General features: G+C 49.5%; 1 protein-coding gene across 1 annotated transcript; it reads left to right on the top strand.

Moving 5' to 3' along the window:
• The first annotated feature begins 2778 nt into the window (after positions 1-2778).
• RHOG (ras homolog family member G) lies at positions 2779-22283 on the top strand. The gene is made up of 2 exons (XM_049780451.1): positions 2779-2841; positions 21041-22283. The coding sequence occupies exon 2, from the start codon at positions 21123-21125 to the stop codon at positions 21696-21698; it is 576 nt and encodes a 191-aa protein (XP_049636408.1). The 5' UTR covers positions 2779-2841; positions 21041-21122; the 3' UTR covers positions 21699-22283.
• The last annotated feature ends 426 nt before the right edge of the window (positions 22284-22709 follow it).

The raw sequence follows: 22709 nt of genomic DNA, 5'->3' as shown, positions 1-22709 counted from the left end.
CTCAGGAATGGCCAGCTGGGGGGGGGGGACCAGATGGGATGCTGGGAATCGAACCTGGGTCAGTTGCATGCAAGGCATGTGCCCTATCTGCTGTACTATTCCCCCCTCTTCTTTTCTTTTTTCCTTTTTGGCTTTGGGCCACTCGCATAGAGATACTCAGGCATTACTCCCGGCTCTGTATTTAGAAATCACTCCTGGTGAAACTCAGGGAACCATAAGGGAATGCCAAGAATCAAACTGTTCTGCAAGGCACACACACTCCCTGCTGTACTTTCTCTCTCCGCTCCTCTCTCCCTTCCTTCTTTCTCTCTTTCTTTCTTGTTTTGGTTTTGGGAAAGTGTAGTGCTCTAGGTTGACTGCTGGTGTGACTAGACTTAATTGGGTGCTAGTAGGGATCAACCGTGAGTCAGCTGCACGTGAGGCAAGCGCCCCCCCCCCCCCACCCCGAAGTGCATTCTCTCCAGTCCCCAAGCTATTTTTCTTTTTTAGATAGTTATTTGTATTTTGAGCCAGGGACTGACACCTGGCCTTGTATATTCATTCTCGTGTTATCTGCACAAATACCAAATTAAAGAGGTTGTTTAATTTGATCAAAAAACCAACAGAGGGGCCGGGTAGGTGGCGCTGGAGGTAAGGTGTCTGCCTTGCAAGCGCTAGCCAAGGAAGGACCGCGGTTCGATCCTCCCGCGTCCCATATGGTCCCCCCAAGCCAGGGGCGATTTCTGAGCACATAGCCAGGAGTAACCCCTGAACGTCAAACGGGTGTGGCCCAAAAACCAAAAAAAAAAAAAAAAAAAAAAAAGAACTATCAAGGGCCGGGTAGGTGGCGCTGGAGGTAAGGTGTCTGCCTTGCAAGTGCTAGCCAAGGAAGGACCACGGTTCGATCCCCCGGCGTCCCATATGGTCCCCCCAAGCCAGGGGCGATTTCTGAGCACATAGCCAGGAGTAACCCCTGAGCGTCAAACGGGTGTGGCCCAAAAACCAAAAAAAAAAAAAAAAAAAAAAAACCAACAGAGACTCGCGAAAGGTTGTGCTATTTAGTCCCTGATTTGCTCTCCTTTATTGGTGGACAGATAGTCTGGTTTAATCGCCTCAGTTTCCCCATTAGCCCCAGGAGAGGAGCCTTGCACGTGGTCGGTGCAACCAAGGTTAGTGCTCCAGTCGCCTGCCCTCCAGAGAGCAGAAGCACCAGGGGGCACCGCTGAGTCCACCCACCCACCCTCCCTCCGGTCCCCGGGGCTGGCTGGGGCCGGATCTCAAGCCTGGGTGCGGTCCCTGAGCCCCAAAGCAGTAGCGCACCCCGGGGAACAGAGGGGTGGAGGCGAGGGGAGCCCGATGCGTCCCTCCGTCTGCCCCGCCCCTTCCCCGGAGCACAGTGGCGCGGAGGAGCCGCGGGGCGCGGAACGACGACGACACGACATCCTGTTTTTGGGGTTCGCGCGCGGCCCCGCCTGCGCCTCTGCAGATGTCGTCTTTCTTTCCTCGGGTGCTGACGCCAGGGCCCCGGCCACCCAGTCTCCCTCTCCCACGGGTCGGGGGCCTTCCTACTGCCGAAACACCTCCACCCCAAGTCCCCGAAGTTCGGGGCAGACGCGGGACAGCCCCGGCCCGATTCTTGTAGTCTCCGTCCGGTCAGTGCTCCAACACCGGGCTGCCAAGAGATATCGCATGAGCCCGGTGGGGCGCAGCCGGCCAGGGCATCTTCCCGCGGGCGGTGACCCAGGGAGGGCGAGATCCCCGGGGGGTTGGGTGGATGGGGGTAAAGGCTTGGATAGGGCAGACAGAGATGGACGGACGGATGGGCAGACGGACAGACAGACGGGCAGACGGACAGACAGACGGACGGATGGATAGACAGATGGACGGATGGATAGACAGATGGACAGACAGACGGACAAATGGATAGACAGATGGACGGATGGATAGACAGATGGACAGATGGATAGACAGACAAACGGACAGAGTACAGACGAATGGACAGATGGATGGACAGACAGACGGACAGAGTACAGACGGATGGACAGAGGGACAAACAGACGGACGGATGGACAGACATACGGACGCACGGCACGCACAGAAGGATGGACAGACAGACGGACGGATGGATAGACAGATGGACAGACGGACAGATGGATAGATAGGCGGACAGACAGATGGACAGAGTACAGAGGAATGGACAGACGGATGGACAGAGGGACAAACAGACGGACGGACGCACGCACAGAAGGACAGAGGGACAGACGGAAGGACGCAAGGACAGAGGGACAGACGGACGGACGGATACGGATAGACAAATGGACAGACGGACAGATGGATAGACAGATGGAGACAGACGGACACAGACGGACAGACAGATGGACAAAGCACAGGCGGATGGACAGACGGACGGACAGAGGGACAGACGGACGGATGGACAGACAGACGGACGGACAGATGGACGGACAGACGGACGCACGCACGCACGCACAGAAGGATGGACAGACAGAGGGACAAACAGACGGAGGGACGGATGGACAGACGGACAGAGACGGGACCTCCCACCCAGGATAGTGCCTCTACAGAGAGGACGGGGGACTAGGTGGAGCCCTGGGGGACCCACCCATCTCGGGGGACCCTGGGCACGGCCGGGACGAGACTGGCGGAGAGGGAAGGGAGAGGGCGGGCGCCCCGGGGGAGGGGGCCCGCTCGCGGACTTCCTGGTGCCGCCCCGGCCCGCCCCCGCGGCCCGCCCCTCCGGCCGCCCGGCCCGCCCACTTCCTCCGGCCTCCGGCTCTCACTTCCTTCTCGAGCCCGGAGCCGCCGCCACCGCCCCCGGCTCCCCCAGCGCGGGGAGGGCACCAGGTGAGGCCCGGCGCGGGCCGCCGGGCCGGGAGCGAGGGAGGGGGGCCCGGCCGGCCCGGGAGTGGGGTCGGGCCCGTCCCGGGAAGTTTGCGGGCGAGAGGCCGCGGGCGGGAGTCCCTTATCTCTCTCTCCGTCTCTCTCTATCTCTCTCTGTCTCTCGCTCTGTCTGTCCGTCTCTGTCCGTCTGTCTGTCTCTCCTGCTCGCTCGCTCGCTCGCTCGCTCCCGCGCTCGCCTTCTCGCTTTCAAGTTGGCGGGCGCGGCCGATCGCTCGGGGCGGGGACCCGGCCAACCCCTGCGCCTTCTTGGCCAGGGTGGGTTCCTGTCCCGGGAACTGCCAGGGGGGACCCCGAAGACTGTGGTTCTCCGCTGCCGGGAGAACCGTGCACGGCCCCAAGAGGAGCGTTCCCGGGACAGGGGTGGAGGAGATGCGTGTAGGGAAGGGGGTCACCCCGCCGCTGGACTTGCAGCAGGCGTCCCCCTGCACCCTCTACTCCGGCAGGCAGTTGTGACACGGGAGGCCTGGAGGAGGGTGTTGCCTGTGGCTGGGGACGAACCCTGCTCCAGAGAAAGCGCTGCCTGCGGGGAGGTGGGCACTGAACTCATGCATTCCTGTCCAGGGGTCTTTTTCCTTCTCTGCCCCTCTCCCCTATGGAGATGTTTTTGTGCACTCACATCTCGGTCAAAAGATCTAGCTGAATTCTACCAGGCTTTGCTCCTATGAAGGTAAACTGAAGAAGAAAAGGGCCTGTGCCGGTTCGTTAAGAAGAGGTGCAAGGACTCCCATACCGCGCTACTGGTAGGCTCTGACAGATGGCATGGTGGCAGGAATGTTTGCAGGAGATGGGGTTGTGCAGAACAGGGCTATACTGAGTGGCAGCCACAGACAGCTCCGGCCTTTGTGAATGATTGGCAGCTGTCTCCCAATTCTGCATTCTTCATTCTTGGATTACTTGTATTCATTCTCTTGTCCTCCACCCTTTCTTTACACGCTACCCACAAACTTTCCCTAACCCTCTGCTCTACCCTATTTGTTCTCTTCTCCAAACCCTGTGATGCTGAAGCCTTGACCTTTCACCTACCCTGCCCATCTGTGCCTGGCAGCCCTCTTCTTCCTAACCCAGCACTGAATCCCACACATGTTGTTGTCTTCTTGTTTCTTAAATTTCCCATGGTTCCTCTTTACCCTTCTCTGTCTCCTTTCCCCTCAGTCTCTGAGCTCTACTTTGAGCTCCAGGATTTGATGTAGAACATGTGAGTTGTGAGAGCCATTTTTCAAACCTATGTAGCTAAGAGGCAGCCTGCAGCCTTCTTGTTGAGAGATGATTAAAGGCTGGAAAGCGTGTGTGTGTGTGTGTGTGTGTGTGTGTGTGTGTGTGCGTGTGGTGTGTGTGTGTATACACGTATGTACATACGTCTGTCTTTATCTCTTAGAGACAAAATAACTGCCTTCGGCCTTGAAAGGGCTCGTAGCAGGGGAAGCCAACAGAACGAAGGCAGCCTTATGGGTGAGGCTGTGGTTAGGCGGGAGGAAACCATCTGCAGCAGTCTGCTAGAGTAATACAGGAATAAGAATAGTGAGGGAGGCTGTGTGGGAAAGCCAAAACCCCCAGGCCCTCCTTGCTTGATCAAGAGGCCAAGCCTAGGCTGGGGACATAGCTTGAAGGTCCCTTTCACTCCGACCCTAAGTGGTTCCAGCATTGCCTGGGATGGGTAGCAGGAGATCATGATCTTGTTCAGCTGGTTGTGATAGAAGAAAAGAAAGCAGGATTCTGGTAGGCAGACTTTAGCTGGTTCAACATCAGTTTGTTACTGTTGTTTTGTTCCTGAGTAGGTTGCTTCCAAATAGTTCTCAGGGAGATAGTGGGGAATTGGGAGTGCTCCTAGGAAAACTCAGTCCTGTTCTGCTGGCCTGATGGATGATTCAGTGCTTGGACCCAGTGGTGCCAGGGGCCACCACGGTTACATCTAGCAGTGCTGGGGCCACCAGAGGGGACCAATGCAGTGCCCAGATTGAACTCTGGACCCTGCATGCAAAGCATGTGCTCCAATTGCTTGAGCCTTTTTGTGGCCCTCTAACTTCAGTTGCAACCATGTTCGTCCCAATGCAGGAAAGTGAGGCAATTCAGGGTATGATGCAAGGGTCTTTGTCCGCTCTTCCCTATCACTCTCAGGGCTTGCTCAGACTGGGTATGTTTGGCCACATCAGAGCATCAGTTACCCAGAGTCCCACTGGAGTTCTGCTCACTCTACTGTCTTCCAGTATCCTTAATCTCTCCCTCTCACCAGGGATCCTATGTCTCCATATCAGGAGTCCTCAAAGATTATTCCAATCCACCCTGGAACTCTTTGATTTTATAGTTCCTTTTTCTTGCATTTGGGATTCATGTTGAGAGGTCCTGCTTCTCTCTACCTTTTCCAATCTCCTCTTCATTTTTTTTTTCACTAAGGGAAAACAAATAAAGAGAACAAGTGATATCAAGTACAACTAAATTAAAGGCCTGTTCCACTTCCACCCAGTGGTTATTCTGCTCTCAGGAATTGTCTCTTCTTCCAGTTCTATCCTTCTATCATCTTTCTTCCTCATTTCTGAATATACAGCTCAGCCCCAGAAGCATAAAATCCTAGCTCAGGTAAGGATGTACCTACCAGGCATTTTCTTGGCAACATGGCCCAGTAAAAAGCAAACACACACCCAGGAGTCTTGACTCCAAATTGTGATCTCAGACCTGGTTTTAGAATTCTGCATAACAGACCCTCAGGGCTGTGGAGGTGAAATAGGATGGATGAGAGAGAGAGATGGTGTTCCCAGGGAAAATCTGACCTTCTCAGAGGCATGAACTTATTTGCAAGAAAGTTCTTGCCGGAAATATATGATGGGGGTGGGGAGGGATCTAAATGAGAAAATATCAAGAGGCAGTGTGGGATGGTGCTTGCAACCTAGCTGGTTGCTGTTGAGGTCTTGGCTGAAGAAACATTCAAGATCATGACATGAGAAGAATGGGGTGGGGAAATAGCTCAGTGGGCTGAGCTTGGACTTTGCATGCAGAAGGGTAGGTTTACCAAGCACTGAGCTGGGAGTAACACCCAGTAAGATCTGGTGTGGCCAAAAACCAAGAACAAAAAGAAAGGACTAGTTTGGAGAGATAGAACAGTAGGTAAGAGGGGCCGGAGAGATAGCATGGAGGTAAGGCGTTTGCCTCTCATGCAGGAGGTCATCGGTTCGAATCCCGGCGTCCCATATATGGTCCTCCCGTGCCTGCCAGGAGCAATTTCTGAGCCTGGAGCCAGGAATAACCCCTGAGCACTGCCGGGTGTGACCCAAAAACCACAAAAAAAAAAAAAAAAAAAAAAAAAAAAAAAAAAAAAAAAAGAACAGTAGGTAAGATACTTGCCTTGCAAGCAACCAACTTGTTTGATTTCTGAGCCAGCCAGGAGTAAGCCCTGAGCACTTTTGAGTGTGGCCCCAAGATTAAAAATAAATAAATAAAGGGGGTGGTGGTGTAGAATTAGAAAGATAGTACAGGGGCCCGGAGAGATAGCACAGCGGTGTTTGCCTTGCAAGCAGCCGATCCAGGACCAAAGATGGTTGGTCGAATCCCGGTGTTCCATATGGTCCCCCGTGCCTGCCAGGAGCTATTTCTGAGCAGACAGCCAGGAGTAACCCCTGAGCACTGCCGGGTGTGGCCCAAAAACCAAAAAAAAAAAAAAAAAAAGAAAGAAAGATAGTACAGAGGGTAAGGCACCACTTGTATGCAGCCATTTCAGATTGGATCCCGGGCACCACATTTGATCTGGCTCCCTAACCCTGCCAGGAGTGATTCCTGAGCATAGACCCAGAAGCACAGTGAGATGTGGCCCCCAAACAAACAAAACGAAAAAGGGTAGGGAACTGATGTGAGATGATTACAGATCCTAGCTGGTAATCTAGGATACAGAAAATTATTTCTGGGGGTCGGAGAGATAGCATGAAGGTAGGGCGTTTTTCTTGCATGCAGAAGGAAGGTGGTTTGAATCCCGGCATCCTATATGGTCCCCCGAGCCTGCCAGGAGTGATTTCTAAGCGTAGAGCCAGGAGTGACCCCTGAACGCTGCTGGGTGTGACCCAAAAAAAAAAATTAAAAAAAATTTTTTTTGGCTAGATGTTAGGGCTGCAAAGACTTGTGTGAGTTTTTAGGAAGTCATGAATAGGAAGATTTGAGACTCTTTTCTAGAGACAGTTGGGGAGATAATGGACCTGTAGTTGTTGGTAACTGTGCAACTGGGAAGATGGATGGTGCAGGGATGGTGGAAGAGGGTGGAGCTGGCCCAGGCTGAGGTTTGCTCCTTCCATACACAGGATAGATCCTTTAGTGGTGAGGCTGGGGTGGGGGTGGGGTTCATGAGGAGGGAAACTAAAGACAAAGCCTGAGCCACCTCCCCAGAACAGATTGGTTTTCCTGTCCAGGGACTAGCTTCCTCTTTTGTCTTCATTTCATGGGGGAGGGCATCTCCCCAGGAGCTTGAGACTAAAAGAGTTCCTCAGAGAGGGCGGGCCTGGGTGGCTGTCTGTTCAGTAACGTCAGATTCTAACTCGTGGACACCCAAGTGTAGGCTAGTTATGAGAGCTAACTAAGATGTCAGCTTCTCCCCTTTGGCCCATTTTACATCGAGTGAAGTTAGAGGGGACAACAGGCTCAGTCCGAGGCCTGAGTGACACGCTCACTTATTCTTTTTTTTTTGTTTTTTTTTTGGTTTTTGGGCCACACCCATTTGACGCTCAGGGGTTACTCCTGGCTTTGCGCTCAGAAATCGCCCCTGGCTTGGGGGGACCATATGGGACGCCGGGGGATCGAACCGCGGTCCTTCCTTGGCTAGCGCTTGCAAGGCAGACACCTTACCTCCAGCGCCACCTACCCGGCCCCAACGCTCACTTATTCTTTTAGAAGTAACATCTTATCTAAGATTTGCTCTCATTACAACCATGCACAGTTTGGTCCCTTTACAACTTGTCTCCACTGGTGCAACTTCAGCATTAAGCATTAAGGAGTTAACCCAGCAGAGCAAAGAAAATAAGAGTACTAAAGGTTGGAGGGCTGGAGCAATAACACAGCATGCCTTGCATGTGGCCAACACAGGATGGACTACGGTTTGAATCCCGGCATCCCATATGGTCCTCCAAGCCTGCCAGGAATGACCTGAGCACAGAGCTAGGAGTAACCCCTAAGCACTTCTGGGTGTGACCAAAAATAAAGTACTAAAGATGGGACTAGATCAGTAATATAGTAGGTAGGCATTTGTCTTGCATTTGGCCTACCAGGGTTCAATCCAGTATCTCCTATGGACGCCTGAGCCTGCCAGGAGTGATCCCCTGAGCCCAGAGTCAGGAGTAAGCTCTGAACACTCCTAGATATGGCCCCAAAATAACATAAACAAAGAACACTGAAGGGCTCCTTTCCTACCCAGGGACTTCTGTCTTGTGCCATCTTTGGCTGATAGTCCTGGGTAGTTTGTAAGTAAAACCTGTCAGGTGCTGTGACCCCTTTCCCTACAGTGTGGATGAAGAGTGTGGAGTGTGTGTGTGTGTGTGTGTGTGTGTGTGTGTGTGCACACGCATGCATGCACATGCATGTAAGTGTATGTGCACACAGACGTCATGGGGCAGGTAGCAGAGAGAAATTTCCAGGGACGGATGCTGGAGGGCCCTGTACCCTATTCTAGCTCTATATAGTAGCAGTAGAAAAGCCAGGCTGGAGTTTCCTCCTTAACGTTTTTTCCCTTGTGGAAACCCCCACAGGCTTGAGGTGAGGCTGGAGGCCCTAGGTCTCAGTGGGTGTTTGCAGGTGGGGGAGGCAGGCTGGGGAGGCTGACACTTCTGTAGAGCATCCTGTAAACTGAGCACAGGCGAAGGAAGTGCCATTTCGTAGTAGGCCTTATGTGCACAAGGATCTGAGGCCTGTGAGATTGGGAGGAGGAAGCGAGAGATGGCGCCTTCCTCTGAGGTACTTGGTGTGGGATGGGACAGCCCTCATGAGCTTGCCTTGGCCCTGGAGCGTGCCCTTCCTACAGCACCACAGATGCTCAGATACTGAAAAAAGAAGGGAATAGGGACTTAGTGGAAGGCTCACTCCCCAGCCCGCCCAGCTCTAGCTGTCCTGTTCTGCCTTCTCAGCTCTCCAGGCTAGAGTTCAAGACTCTGTCTCTGCCCGGGTTGAAGGGTGGAGAAAGGCCAGAGGTGGAGACTGGGAAATTTTTTTTTTTAAGGCTGGGAACTAGGCTCTCTTGGTTCTTTCCCTGCTGATGGGGAGAAGGGGAAGAAAGAGACTCAGCCCTTGGCCTGGTCCCAGCCCCACACTGACTTCATGTCTCCCTCAGCTTCCTCCTCCCAGTCCAGCTGCAGCCAGCTGCAGCCCTTTCAGCCTCTTTCTGCCACCTCTCCATCATTGCTCTCTTCAAAACAAACATACAAACATAAAGAGCAGCATAGGCCCGTACCCTCATTCCTGACATCATCCTAGGACTCTCTGTCATCCTGGTCACCTCTGGGCTAGCTCAGCCTGCTTCTCCCCTCTCAATCTTCTCGATGGGGACAGGGCAGTATAGACTGGTCATTCATAACCCTAAATCATTCTTCTGGGTGGAGGGAGGGTGGAGGGAGGGTGGGTAGAAGGAGGAAGTTGATTGCCCTTGTCTTGTGTCTCTTGGGTATAGATTTTCTTCCTTGTTCCCAGAATCAGTCTGTGAATCGATGGGGGAGGAGATGTGTGTTAGTGGGCAGTTTTTGCATAGCATCTGCTGAACTTCTTTGGGAAGTAAGCAGAGGGGCAGGCTCTCTTCTCAGATGGTATCTCTGCAATTCAGTGCCTTGTGCAGTTCAGGTAGTATTGGGGGAAAGTAGGACCCTGAAGGACTGAGAGGATTGGAAGGGCTCAGCAGAATTTCAGGAAGACAAACTCCCAGTGCAGAGATGGAAAGTGGGGATTGAGTTCAGGCACTTACTCAGTTGCTGTGAGGCGGATGGCGTGCTCAGCCTCAGGAGACAGATCAGTCAGGACCTTTCCCGCTAAGTCCTCCCAGTCTAGTGCACGATCAGCATTCACATTTTGCAAAATAGAATGTTCTTGGGAGAGAAGCAGGGACCAGACTTCAGGTGAAATAAATCACTTGTGACTTAAGGTGATTTTTCAAAACCTTTGGGGAACAAGGCAGATGGTATTTGGCTTCAAAGGCCCATGGCTTGGGCCACTTAAGGCATTTGGAGCTTGAAGTGAGACTTGGGGGTGTGTGGGATAAGAACTGGGTTCCCATGGGGATAGCAAATACTGCTGGCTAGGGTATTTTGGGGGAATAGATGTGAAGCAACTTTTAGAGGATCAGGCTTATGTGGCCGGAGCTCAGGGACAGTAAGCCCAGAGATGGATTATAGCTAGAAAGGGTTTCAGGGAGGGCTGCAGAAGGAGACCCTGTGTCAAGGAGGCAGGTCAGAAGTTCCCATTGCCTATCCACAACCCCATCTCTTAGGGCCCATTCTTCCCCTCCCCCACTCCCAGTTGGGACACTTCCCCCAAACGGCCACAGCCACAGAGATCCGCAGGCAATCAGCTGCTTCCTTTCCCTCCCCATTTCTGGGCCTTCCTGGACCACACCCCAAGACCAGACCCCACTGGGTAAAAGCTGGGCTCTAGGGAGTACACTCAGATGATTTCGCCCCCTTGCCCTATGTCCCTAATACATAGTTTAAGCTGGTACTATCCCAGCCAAAATTTTTAGCTTCCATTGCCATCCAAAAGGTTTAAGCTTTGCAGTATTGGCTGGCATGGGGGGTGGGATGTTTTCAGTACAGGGCTTCTGAGAGATCTCTCTAGATCTCTGTAACAGGTCAGAAGCCAGCAGATCAAAAGGCATTGTTCACACACTCCCATGTGACCAGCTCTATACCCGCGTTTTTTTGTTTTGTTTTGTTATATATACATATATATGAGAGAGCTGAGAACTTGAAATTTTATTTGGAGGGCTTGGAGGCTGAGGAAATGAATCCCCAAGCTGGGATAATCATAAAGGAAGGAGAATCACTTGGAGCAAAAGAAGGGTTAAAAGAGGTTGCTGTGCTTATGGGAGTTCAAAGAAAGGAGAATTTAGTAGTCTCATGGGGCCCTGAGACTTAAGCTAGGTATTAAGGGAGGAACTTTTGAGGAGGAGGGAATGAAGGCAGAAAAAGTAACGAGTCAACTTTTGGAGGCAAGAATGATCCTGAAGTGGATGGAGAGATTTTATATAAGTTACTACCTTCGGGGCGGAGAGATAGCATGGAGATAATCCTGGCATCCCATATGGTCCCCCGAGCCTGCCAGGAGCGATTTCTAAGAGTGGAGCCAGGAGTGACCCAAAAACAAAACAAAAAAAAAAAAGTTACTACCTTCACCTTGCACAGAGGTTCAATATCCACCACCACATAGGTCCTCCAAGCCCTGCCAGGAATGAGCACAGAGCCAGGAGTAAATTCTGAACACTGCTTGGTGTCACTGCAAGAAGTATTTCTTATAAATAAGTAGGGATAGTTATTATATGTAGATAGGAATCAAGAAGCTGCTATAAGAATCAAATAACAGGGGCCAAGTTATATAGTGCAGCCTGGAAAGTGTCTTGCACGCAGCTGACCCAGGTTTGAGTCTCAGCATTCCATATAGAGCCTCTCCCCTACCAGCCTGTCAGGAGTAACTCGTCAGTGCCGCCAGGTGTGGCCCCAAAATAAAATAAAACAAAAAGAATCAAATAACAGAATTAGAAAAATAGTGAATGGCTTCAGGCACATCCTTGCATAAGACAGATTGATAGGTGCCAGGAGTTGCCTCAGAGCACCACTGGGTGTAGTCCACACTCAAGGGACAAAAAAGGGATCTTAAAAATAATGATAGGGGCCGGAGAGATAGCATGGAGGTAAGGCATTTGCCTTGCATGCAGAAGGACGATGATTCGAATCCCGGCATCCCATGCGGTCCCCTGAGTCTGCTAGGATCGATTTCTGAGCGTAGAAACTGGAGTAGCCCCTGAGCACTGCCAGGTGTGACCCAAAAACAAAAACAAAAAATAATGATAATAATAATCCCCGCTGTATACTCCAAAGTATTGTACCGAGTAAGGACTTTTTATCAAAAGGCAGTGCCAACAGATGAACCCCAGAAGTCAGAAGCAGGTACTTGTTGTTCTTGCCCAGAACCACACACACTGCCTGGCTTGCCTGTTTCTGAGCTGCCTCTGTCAAGAATGATCTTTTTCCGGTGTCAGCCCCTATTCTCTTGCCAGCCCGGAAACTAACCCTCCCTGCTCCTTTGAGAGCTGATTTACTGATTGCTGGTTGATAACCCCTCCCTTGAGAGCTGCCTGGAGCTATCTGTACTTCTCTCTCTTGGGCCTTGTGACTTGGGGCAGAGTTCCCTCCTGGCCTTCCTGCGGCCTGTGGGGGAACGAGTTCCCATTCACAGGGCCATATCTAACCCCCTCTCTGTGTGGAATTAGAGATGACAACACAGGAGTTCTGCTCTTCATATGCCAAGTCCTAGATCATGTAGTAGAACAATCCCCCCCCTCCCTATTCCTCCAAAATTCTCTCCTTTCTCCCAGGAAGGAACCACAGAATCCAGAGCAGATTATGCCTTGGCTTACCATCATGTGCCAAGCCTTGTAAATTTGTTAACTAACTCAGTAACCCTACTCCTGGGGCCTTTCCTGCAACCATCGTCCTAGTCCCTGCTCCTGTGTCTCTTCCTGACTTCTTTTAACTGCCTGGTGTCCTTCCCTACCCCCCCATTACACATGAAACACTGTGGCCCAAAGTGGTAAAGTGCCTCCTACTTGCATGTAGTGAGTCAGCAGCAGGCAAGAGAACTTAAGTTTCTAAGTCAGGTTCTCACCACTGTCCAAAAGGGCCCTTCCCCCCTGCCCTTCCTGGTACCCATTTTTTTATCCCTTCTCCAAAAATTGAATACACACACTTATGCATGCAAATAAAGTAGAAATGCTTTCAAAGTGCTCCAGAGAGACAACCTCATAGAGTGACACTTTCTCATCTTACAGGGAAGCTAGGGCCTGGGAAGGATAGGTAGAACCAAGCTCTGGGTCCTACTCAGTCTTTTCCCGTCAAAGCTCTTTTTCTGCTTTTCTACAAGGATCATTTCTCACTATCCCACTTCCAAAACTTACTTTTTTTGGGTTTTGGATTTTTTTTTTCGGCCACACTTTATTCAGGACATTCAGGGTTTCCTTCCAGCTCTGCTCTTAGGGATCATTTAGGGAAGAGCTGGGGGACCATATGGAGTTAACTGCATGCAAGACAGGTGCTTCTGCCTGCTATATTCTCTTTCTGGCCCTCAAGATTGACTTTTTTAAATTGCTTGGTTGGTTTTGGTTAAGCGCCACTCTTGGCAAAGCTGGGAGACTCTTCTGGACTCAGTGTTGGCAGGGGCTGTTCTTAGCAATACTGTGGGACCATGTGATGCTAGGATTTAAACCCTGATCTCCTGCATGCAAAACATAGACTCAGCCCATCTCTCCAGTCCCAACTATAAATTATATATATGCAAATATAAATATAATCGTTTTTTGGTTTTGGGCCATACCCAGTAGTGCTCAAGTTCTATTCTTTTTTTTTTTTCTGGTCTACTCTTAATACTTAGGATCATTCCTGATGGTGCTCTGTGGACTGTGTAGTGCTAGGGATTAAATCTAGCCATCCAGGGGCAAAGAGATAGTACAAGAAGTAGACTCTTGGGGCTGGAGCGGTAATGTGGAGGTAAGGCGTTTGTCTTGCATACAGAAGGACAGCTGTTCGAATCTCGGCATCTCATATGGTCTCCCAAGCCTGCCAGGAGCGATTTCTGAGTGTAGAGCCAGTAATAACCCCTGAGTGCTGCTGGGTGTGACCCAAAAAACAAACAAGCAAAATAAGTAGACTCTTGCCTTGTTCTACATATAGTCTTTCAAGCAGTCTTTTTTGTTTGTTTTATTTTGTTTTTGTTTATTTTTGGGTCATACCTGGTGGCACTCGGGTTACTCCTGGCAGGCTTGGGGGACCATATGGGATGCCGGGATTCAAACCACCTGGATCGTCCTGGATTGGCTGCATGCAAGGCAAATGCTCTACTGCTATTCTATCTCCCCAGCCCCTCAAGTACAGTCTTGACCATAGTGAGGAATGAGCCCTGAGCGCAGCCAGATATGACCCCAAATAGTCTCCCCAACGATCAAACAAAACTACCACGAGCACGAACGCTAGCCGTTTGATGGCTCTAGTTCAGCCACCTGCTTGACTCAAGATTAATTTTTCCGTGCCAGAGAGATAGTACAGCAATTAAGGCAATTGCCTTCTTGTAGCTGGCCCAGAATCTATCTCTGGCACCACACAGGGTCCCCCCGAAGCATTGCCAGAAATGATCCCTAGTATAGAGCCAGGAATAAGCCCTGAGCACTGCCAGGTTTGATCCAAAACAAAAGGAAACAAAATAAAATTGATTTTTCTGACTTTTGAACCAATGATTGAGAAGTCAGGCTGGGGCTACGGGGTATTCACACCAGGGTTTAGTTTTGCAGTGTGAAATGGAGAAAAGGGGCCAGTGGTGGTGATGTTGGAACAGAACAAGGGATTCTGCAATCCGGTGTGTCTAAAACAGGGCTACTGGGCTGCCCCACCCCCACCTCTCACCCCAGTGTAGGGACCTGGTTGTGAGAGCGGCAGGGAAAGGAAGTCATGCTGGCTGCAAAGAGTGCCCCACAATTGAGAGGAAGCAGCCAAAGAAAGACTTGCCACAGCAGTATTCATAATCCAGGGTTTCTGGAAACTGTATTCTGTTCTAGAACTCAGAAGAACAGCTCTATGCCCCGAGGTCCTCTGAGTTTCAGCAGAGACCAGGGTGGTGGCTGAGCTGAAATTCCTTCTCTCATACTCACTTCACTAGTAATTACAACAGCCTGTTTATCGGGCACTTCTAACTTGCCCTGCCTCATGCCAATTACTTTCTACGCATTAGCTCTTTTCATCTCTGAGCTTTTCTAACCAACAGGCAAGATCATCTCTCATTTTGGAAGGGACCACACCTGGCTGTGCTCAGGGCTTACTCCTGGATCTGCACTCAGGGATCACTCCTGGCAGGCTCAGAGGACCATATGGGATGCTGGGGATTGAACTCTGGTCAGTTGTGTGCAAGATAAAAGCTCTAACAGCTATAATATCACTCGAGCTAGATTATGCCCATTTTGTTAATGAGGTCACCTAATATATGTTGTCCACAAATATATTTATATAGTTGGTGGTATGGTGATTGGCCAGAGCTTCTGCCCACAGAGAGCTGTGCTCTCTGTCCTTAGTTTCTGTGGCACTGTCTTTACTCAGGGGTCTGAAAGTGAGGGCTAAGGATGTGGCTCAAGTGATTAGCACCTGATTTACTTTTTTTTTTTTTTTTTTGGTTTTTTAGTCACACTCAGCAGTGCTCAGGGGTTACTCCTGACTCCATGCTCAGAAATCGCTCCTGGCAGGCTCAGGGGACCATATGGGACTCCGGGATTCGAACCAATGACCTTCTGCATGAAAGGCAAATGCCTTACCTCCATGCTATCTCTCCGGCCCCATGATTTACATTTTCAAAGGCCCATAATTGATTCCTGACAATGCCAGATATAGTTGAGGTGACCCCAATCACCACTAGGTATGACCTCTATTTAAAAAAAGGTAAGGCATGTACTCTACCAATGAGCTACATCCCCAACCCTATGCTTCTAAAATCCTTTTGATGGGGGCCAGAGCGATATCACAGCTGTAGGATGTTTGCCTTGCATGCTGCCGACCTGGACAGATGCGAGTTCAATCCCTCGCATCCCATATGGTTCTTGAGCCTGCCAGGAACGATTTCTGATCTGAACAATTTCAGTAGTAACCCTTAGTGCTGCCAGGTGTGGCTCAAAATGCAAATAAATAAATAAATAAATAAAATCCTTCTGATGTACATGCCAGTTCTCAGGAGAGGAAAAGGTCAATCAAGTGTCTACTATACTCATTAGTTCATCTGCTTGACTGGGCTTGGAGAATTCACCCTAGCCCACCAAGGACCTTGAGAGAGATATTGTTGTCTGAGTATTACAGCCTTTGCCTTAGTTATCACTAGTTATATAGTTATAGTTATATCTATATTACTAGTTATATAGTTATATATCACTATATATCACTAGCTATATAGTTATATAGTTACAGTTATCACTAGTTATATAGTTATATATCACTATATCTATATCACTAGTTATATAGTTATATAGTTATCACTATATATATATTATATATGTATATATATTTTTAAGCCACACCCAGTAGTACTCAGGAATTACTGTTGGCTTTGCACTCAGAATTTACTCCTGTTGGTACTAGGGACAGACCATATGGGATGCCAGCGGTTGAATCCAGGTCAGCCACGTGCAAGGCAAGCACCCCACTGGCTGTACTATTGCTCCCTTGGTGGGATTTCAGACCCAAAGCCAGCTCCAGATCCACTGAGTGTGTGTGGCCAGATAAGGATAATCATGCTAATAAATATGATAGGGCAGGGGCCAGGAAAATAGTTCAGAGGGTTGGAAAATATACCTTGTGTGCACAAGACCCTGAGTTCAATCTCCAGCACCAAATGGCCTTTTGAGCACTGCCAATATATAGGCTCTCAGCTCTGCTGAACTTAAGTTACACTGCATTACAGGGCAGTGTGATCACAGGGCACCCAATCATCTGGCCTGGCCTGGCCACTATGCCCATGAGCATAGCATAGGATGCCCTGTTTACTTCTCTCTCTGTCTCTGTTTCTTTCTCTTGGCTGTATCTGGCAGTGCTCAGGGATTACTTAAGAATATTCCTAAGGGCCCGGAGAGATAGCACAGGAGAGCTAGCACAGCGGCGTTTGCCTTGCAAGCAGCCGATCCAGGACCAAAGGTGGTTGGTTCGAATCCCGGTGTCCCATATGGTCCTCCATGCCTGCCAGGAGCTATTTCTGAGTAGACAGCCAGCAGTAACCCCTGAGCACTGCCGGGTGTGGCCCAAAAACCAAAAAAAAAAAAAAAAAAAAAAAAAAGAATATTCCTAGGCGGGGCCGGTGAGGTGGCGCTAGAGGTAAGGTGTCTGCCTTGCAAGCACTAGCCAATGAAGGACCTCGGTTCGATTCCCTCCCCCCCACGTCCCATATGGACGGGTGTGGCCCGAAAAAAAAAAAAGAATATTTCTAGGGGCCGGAGAGATAGCATAGAGGTAAGGCGTTTGCCTTTCATGCAGAAGGTCATTGGTTCAAATCCTGGCCTCCCATATGGTCCCCTGAGCCTGCCAGGAGTGATTTCTGAGCGTGGAGCCAGGAGTAACCCCTGAGCACTGCTGGGTGTGACCCAAAAAACAAAAACAAAAACAAAACAACCAAAAAAAAGAATATTCCTAAAAAAATTAAAAATAAAATATTCGGGGCCAGAGAGATAGCATGGAGGTAAGGCGTTTGCCTTATATGCAGAAGCTTGGTGGTTCGAATCCCGGCATCCCATATGGTCCCCTGACCCTGCCAGGAGCAACTTCTGAGCATAGAGCCAGGAGTAAGCTCTGTCAGGGGTCCTCAAACTTTTTTTTTTTTTTTTTTTTTGGTTTTTGGGCCACACCCGGCAGTGCTCAGGGGTTACTCCTGGCTGTCTGCTCAGAAATAGCTCCTGGCAGGCACAGGGGACCATATGGGACACCGGGATTCGAACCAACCACCTTTGGTCCTGGATGGCTGCTTGCAAATCAAACGCCGCTGGGCTATCTCTCCGGGCCCGGGTCCTCAAACATTTTAAACAGGGGGCCAGTTCAATGTCCCTCAGACCATTGGAGGGTCTGACTATAGTAAAAACAAAACATATGAACGAATTCTTAAACACACTGCATATATCTTATTTTGCAATGAAGAAACAAAAGAGATACAAATACAATATGTGGCCTGCAGGCCATAGTTTGAGGACCACTGCGAGTGCTGCCGGCCGGGTGTGACCCAAAAACAAATAAAACCAAAAAAACAAAGAATTCCTGGTGGGCTCGGGGGACCTTATGGCATATGGGACACTGCGGATCAAACCCAGGTCAGCAATATGCAAGGAAAACACCCTCCTAACTGTACGTGTATTGTATGTGTGTGTGTGTGTTCGTGTAGGATACTAGGCAAGATAGGCCCTGAATTGGCAGGGATTTTACCCATGGGGTACTATACCATAAGGGGTGCCAAGGATTGAACCTAGGTTGGTTCTGGGTTAGCCATGTGCAAGGCAAATGCCCTACTGCTGTGCTATCACTCCAGCCCCTGATCCAATTCTTCTAAATACTATATAATGTTGTTTATATAATGTTGTTGCAGTACCTAATGAGGTCATATTTTTTTTTCCCCATTGTACAGATAACTGAGGCATCGAGAACTTGATTAATTGGTTCAGTGTTACAAGTCATAGGCAAGAGCCAGGAAATTTTTTTTTTTGGTCTTTCGGTCACATTTTGGCAGCGCTCAGGGGTTCCTCCTGGCTCTATGCTCAGAAATCACTCCTAGCAGGCTTGGGGGACCATATGGGATGTTGGGATTCGAACCACTGTCCTTCTGCATGCAAAGCAAATGCCCTACTTTCTTGCTATCTCTCTGGCCCCAGGAAATTTTTTGCTCTGTTTTGGGCCACACTTAGTAGTGATAAGGGGTCACTCCTGGTGGTGGTGCGTGGTGGGGACCATAAGGAGTGCTGGGGATCAAACTGTTAACTGCATGCAAGGTAAGCACCCTAACCAAGGCACTACCTCTAGCTCCTAGAGCTAGGAATTTTTTTTTTTTTTTTTTTTTTTTTGGGCCACACCTGGTGACGCTCAGGGGTTACTTCTGGCTATGTGCTCAGAAATCGCTTCTGGCTTGGGGGGCCATATGGGATGCCGGGGGATTGAACTGCAGTCCATTCTAGGCTAGTGTGGGCAAGGCAGACGATTTACCACTAGTGCCACCGCCCCGCCTCTAGAGCCAGGATTTTACCCGTTAGTCTATAAGAACTACTATGCTCTACTTCCTTAGCTTGATCCTTTTTTTTTTTTTTTTCTTTTTTTTTTGGTTTTTGGTTTTTGGGTCACATCCAGCAGCGCTCAGGAGTTACTCCTGGCTCTATGCTCAGAATTCGCTCCTGGCAGGCTTGGGGGTCCATATGGGATGCCAGGATTTAAACCATTGACCTTCAGCATGAAAGGCAAACACCTTACCTCCATGTTATCTCTCCAGCCCCCCTTAGCTTGATTCTAATGACATTCGCTGTGAATGGGTCTAAGGTCTGTTTGAATGAGTTTGCAGGCCCACATCAAATTAGAAGAGGAACATGTTTCCCTCAGTATGCCCTGCTTCTTCCCTTCCTTTCTTTTTATTTATTTATTTTTGTATTTTTTATTTAAACATCTTGATTACAAATATGATTGTGATTAGGTTTCAGTCATGTAAAGAACACCCCCTTTCACCAGTACAACATTCCCACCACCAATGTCCCAAATCTCCCTCCATCCCACCCCACTCCCACCTGTACTCCAGACAGGCTTTCCAGTTCCCTCATTCATTCACATGATTATGGTAGTTCTCTGTGTAGTTATTTCTATAACTGAACTCACCACTCTTTGTGGTGAGCTTCATGAAGTGAGCTGGAAGTTCCAGCCCTTCTCTCATTGTCTCTGAGGATTGTTGCAAAAATAACTTTTATTTTTCTTAAAACCCGTAGATGAGTGAGACTATTCTGCGTCTCTCTCTCTCTCTCTCTCTCTCTCTCTCTCTCTCTCTCTCTCTCTCTCTCTCTCTCTCTCTCTCTCTCTCTCTCTCTGACTTATTTCACTCAGCATGATAGATTCCATGTACATCCATGTATAGGAAAATTTCATGACTTCATCTTTCCTGATGGCTGCATAATATTCCATTGTGTATATGTACCACAGTTTCTTTAGTCATTCGTCTGTTGAAGGGCATCTTGGTTGTTTCCAGAGCCTGGCTATTGTGAATAGTGCTGCAATAAATATAGGTGTGAGGAAGGGGTTTTTGTGTTGTATTCTTGTGTTCTTAGGATATATCCCTAGGAGTGGAATAGCTGGGTCGTATGGGAGCTCAATTTCCAGATTTTGGAGGAATCTATCATTTTCCATAGAGGTTGGACTAGATGGCATTCCCACCAGCAGTGGATAAGAGTTCCTTTCTCTCCACATCCCCACCAGCACTGATTGTTCTCATTCTTTGTGATATATGCCAATCTCTGTGGTGTGAGATGGTATCTCATTGTTGTTTTGATTTGCATCTCCCTGATGATTAGTGATGAGCATTTTTTCATGTGCCTTTTGGCCATTTGTATTTCTTTTTTTATCAAAGTATCTATTCATTTCTTCTCCCCATTTTTTGATGGGATTAGATTTTTTTTTTCTTGTAAAGTTCTGTCAGTGCCCTGTATATTTTGGATATTAGCTCCTTATCTGATGGGTGTTGGGTGAATAGTTTCTTCCACATGGTGGGTGGCTCTTGTATCCTGGACACTATTTCTTTTGAGGTGCAGAAGCTTCTTAGCTTAATGTATTTCCCATCTGTTGATCTCTGCTTCCACTTATTTGGAAAGTGTAGTTTCCTCCTTGAAGATGCCTTTAGTCTCAATGTCATGGAGTGTTTTACCGACGTGTTGTTCTATGTACCTTATGGTATCAGGTCTGATATCAAGGTCTTTAATCCATTTGGATTTTACCTTCGTACATGATGTTAACTGGGGGTCTATGTTCGCTTTTTTGCAAGTGGCTAACCAGTTCTGCCAGCACCACTTGTTGAAGAGGTTTTCCCTGCTCCACTTAGGATTTCTTGCTCCTTTGTCAAAAATTAGATGATTGTATGTCTGGGGAACATTGTCTGAGAACTCAAGCCTATTCCACTGATCTGAGGGTCTGTCATTCCAATACCATGCTGTTTTGATAACTATTGCTTTGTAGTACAGTTTAAAGTTGGGGAAAGTAATGCCTCCCATTTTCTTTTTCCCTAGGAGTGCTTTAGCTATCGAGGGTGTTATTGTTCCAGATGAATTTCATAATTTTTTATTTCTTTTATTTTTTTCTTTTGTATTTTTTTCTTTTTATTCTTTTTGTTTCTTCCCTTCCAATGGGTGGAGATCTCCTTAACCCAAAGTGTCCCTCTCATCTGTCTTTAGATCACCACATCCAGAGTGTGAGGAGGAGGAGGAGGAGGAAGAGGAGGCCTTGCCTCTCCACCTGCAGTAGCTGGTACCCACCATGCAAAGCATTAAGTGTGTGGTGGTGGGCGATGGGGCTGTTGGCAAAACATGCCTGCTCATCTGCTACACAACGAATGCCTTCCCCAAGGAGTACATCCCCACAGTGTTCGACAATTACAGCGCCCAGAGCGCCGTGGACGGGCGCACGGTGAACCTGAACCTGTGGGACACAGCGGGCCAGGAGGAGTATGACCGCCTGCGCACACTCTCTTACCCGCAGACCAATGTCTTTGTCATCTGTTTCTCCATTGCCAGCCCACCCTCGTATGAGAACGTGCGGCACAAGTGGCATCCCGAGGTGTGTCACCACTGCCCTGACGTGCCCATCCTCCTGGTAGGCACCAAGAAGGACCTGAGAGCCCAGCCTGACACCCTCCGGCGCCTCAAGGAGCAGGGCCAGGCACCCATCACACCGCAGCAGGGCCAGGCCCTGGCCAAGCAGATCCACGCGGTGCGCTACCTCGAGTGCTCAGCTCTGCAGCAGGACGGGGTCAAGGAAGTGTTTGCTGAAGCTGTCCGGGCTGTGCTCAACCCCACGCCGATCAAGCGCGGCAGGTCCTGTGTTCTCTTGTGACGCCGGCCCTCTGCTTGGAGGCAGCCCTCCTCTCCCCACCAGTTGTGCCTTGGCGCCTTGTCTGCCCCCAGCTGTGCCTTAAGGACTAATTCTGGCACCCCTTGCCAGGGGGCTCCCTGAATGCCTTTTTCTCTGAATGCCTATTTCTCATGGAAAGGGGCTTTATTTAGGCCTTACCCTACTCTGCTTGGGAATACCAGGTATTCTTGAGAGTTCACCCAGGTCAAGAACCAGGCCACCCTTCACAATGCCAACTCCACGTCCCCTTGCCCATCTTCCCCTACTGACCATCTAATCCTGCTTTCCACAGATGTTTGCCTATTGTGGTGCCTTCTCTCAGGTTAGGCGCTCTCAGCCACCCTCACTTCCCCTTGATGCTTGTTCATCGGAATCCTTACTGCTCCAACAAGCTCTGTCCCTTCCCCAGTGAAGGAGCCCCAGAATCCTGAGAAGATGAATGTGCCTAACCTTCCTGCCTGTGCCCAGGCCTTACGCATCGGCTGACTTAGTCCCCACTCCACCCCCAAGGCTACTGGGGGCCTTTCCTACCCCCATCAGCATCAATAAAACCTCCTGTCTCCAATAGCCCCGGCTCCTCCCTGCGCGCTGAGCACTGGGGGTTGGGGGGAGGAACGGGCATAGGCTGAAGCTCCCAGTCCAAGGACTGGGAGTCTTTTGTTTTCTCTAAGAGGGGACAGGAGACAATAGGCTTCATTGTGGTCCCCCACCCCCCAATTTCCCTAACAAAGCTCTGGGCTCCCTTGGAGGGACCAGTCTTATTTCAGAGCCCAGCCACAGCTTCTATAGTGAACTGAGATGCAAAGCAAGAGTGAAGTTCCTGGTGTGAAGTTCAGGTTCATTACAGGCAGTTTGGCCAGTCAGGAGCTGTTCCCATGCTGCCTGGTCCCAAAGAGGACCAGTTTTAATTGGCAGAACTAGGTTGCTTAGCCAAGCCACAACTCTCACAGATATCTCACCATTTAGAATTGAGTCTTTAGGGGCTGGAGCTAT

This window comes from Suncus etruscus, chromosome 9 (assembly GCF_024139225.1).
Source record: "Suncus etruscus isolate mSunEtr1 chromosome 9, mSunEtr1.pri.cur, whole genome shotgun sequence".
NCBI lineage: Eukaryota > Metazoa > Chordata > Mammalia > Eulipotyphla > Soricidae > Suncus > Suncus etruscus.
The sequence above is the reverse complement of the archived record's forward strand: the minus strand, read 5'-3'. Positions and strand labels throughout refer to the sequence as shown.

Coding starts and splice junctions, on each gene's coding strand:
- RHOG (XM_049780451.1), top strand. CDS start 21,123: ATGCAAAGCATTAAGTGTGTGGTGGTGGGCGATGGGGCTGTTGGCAAA.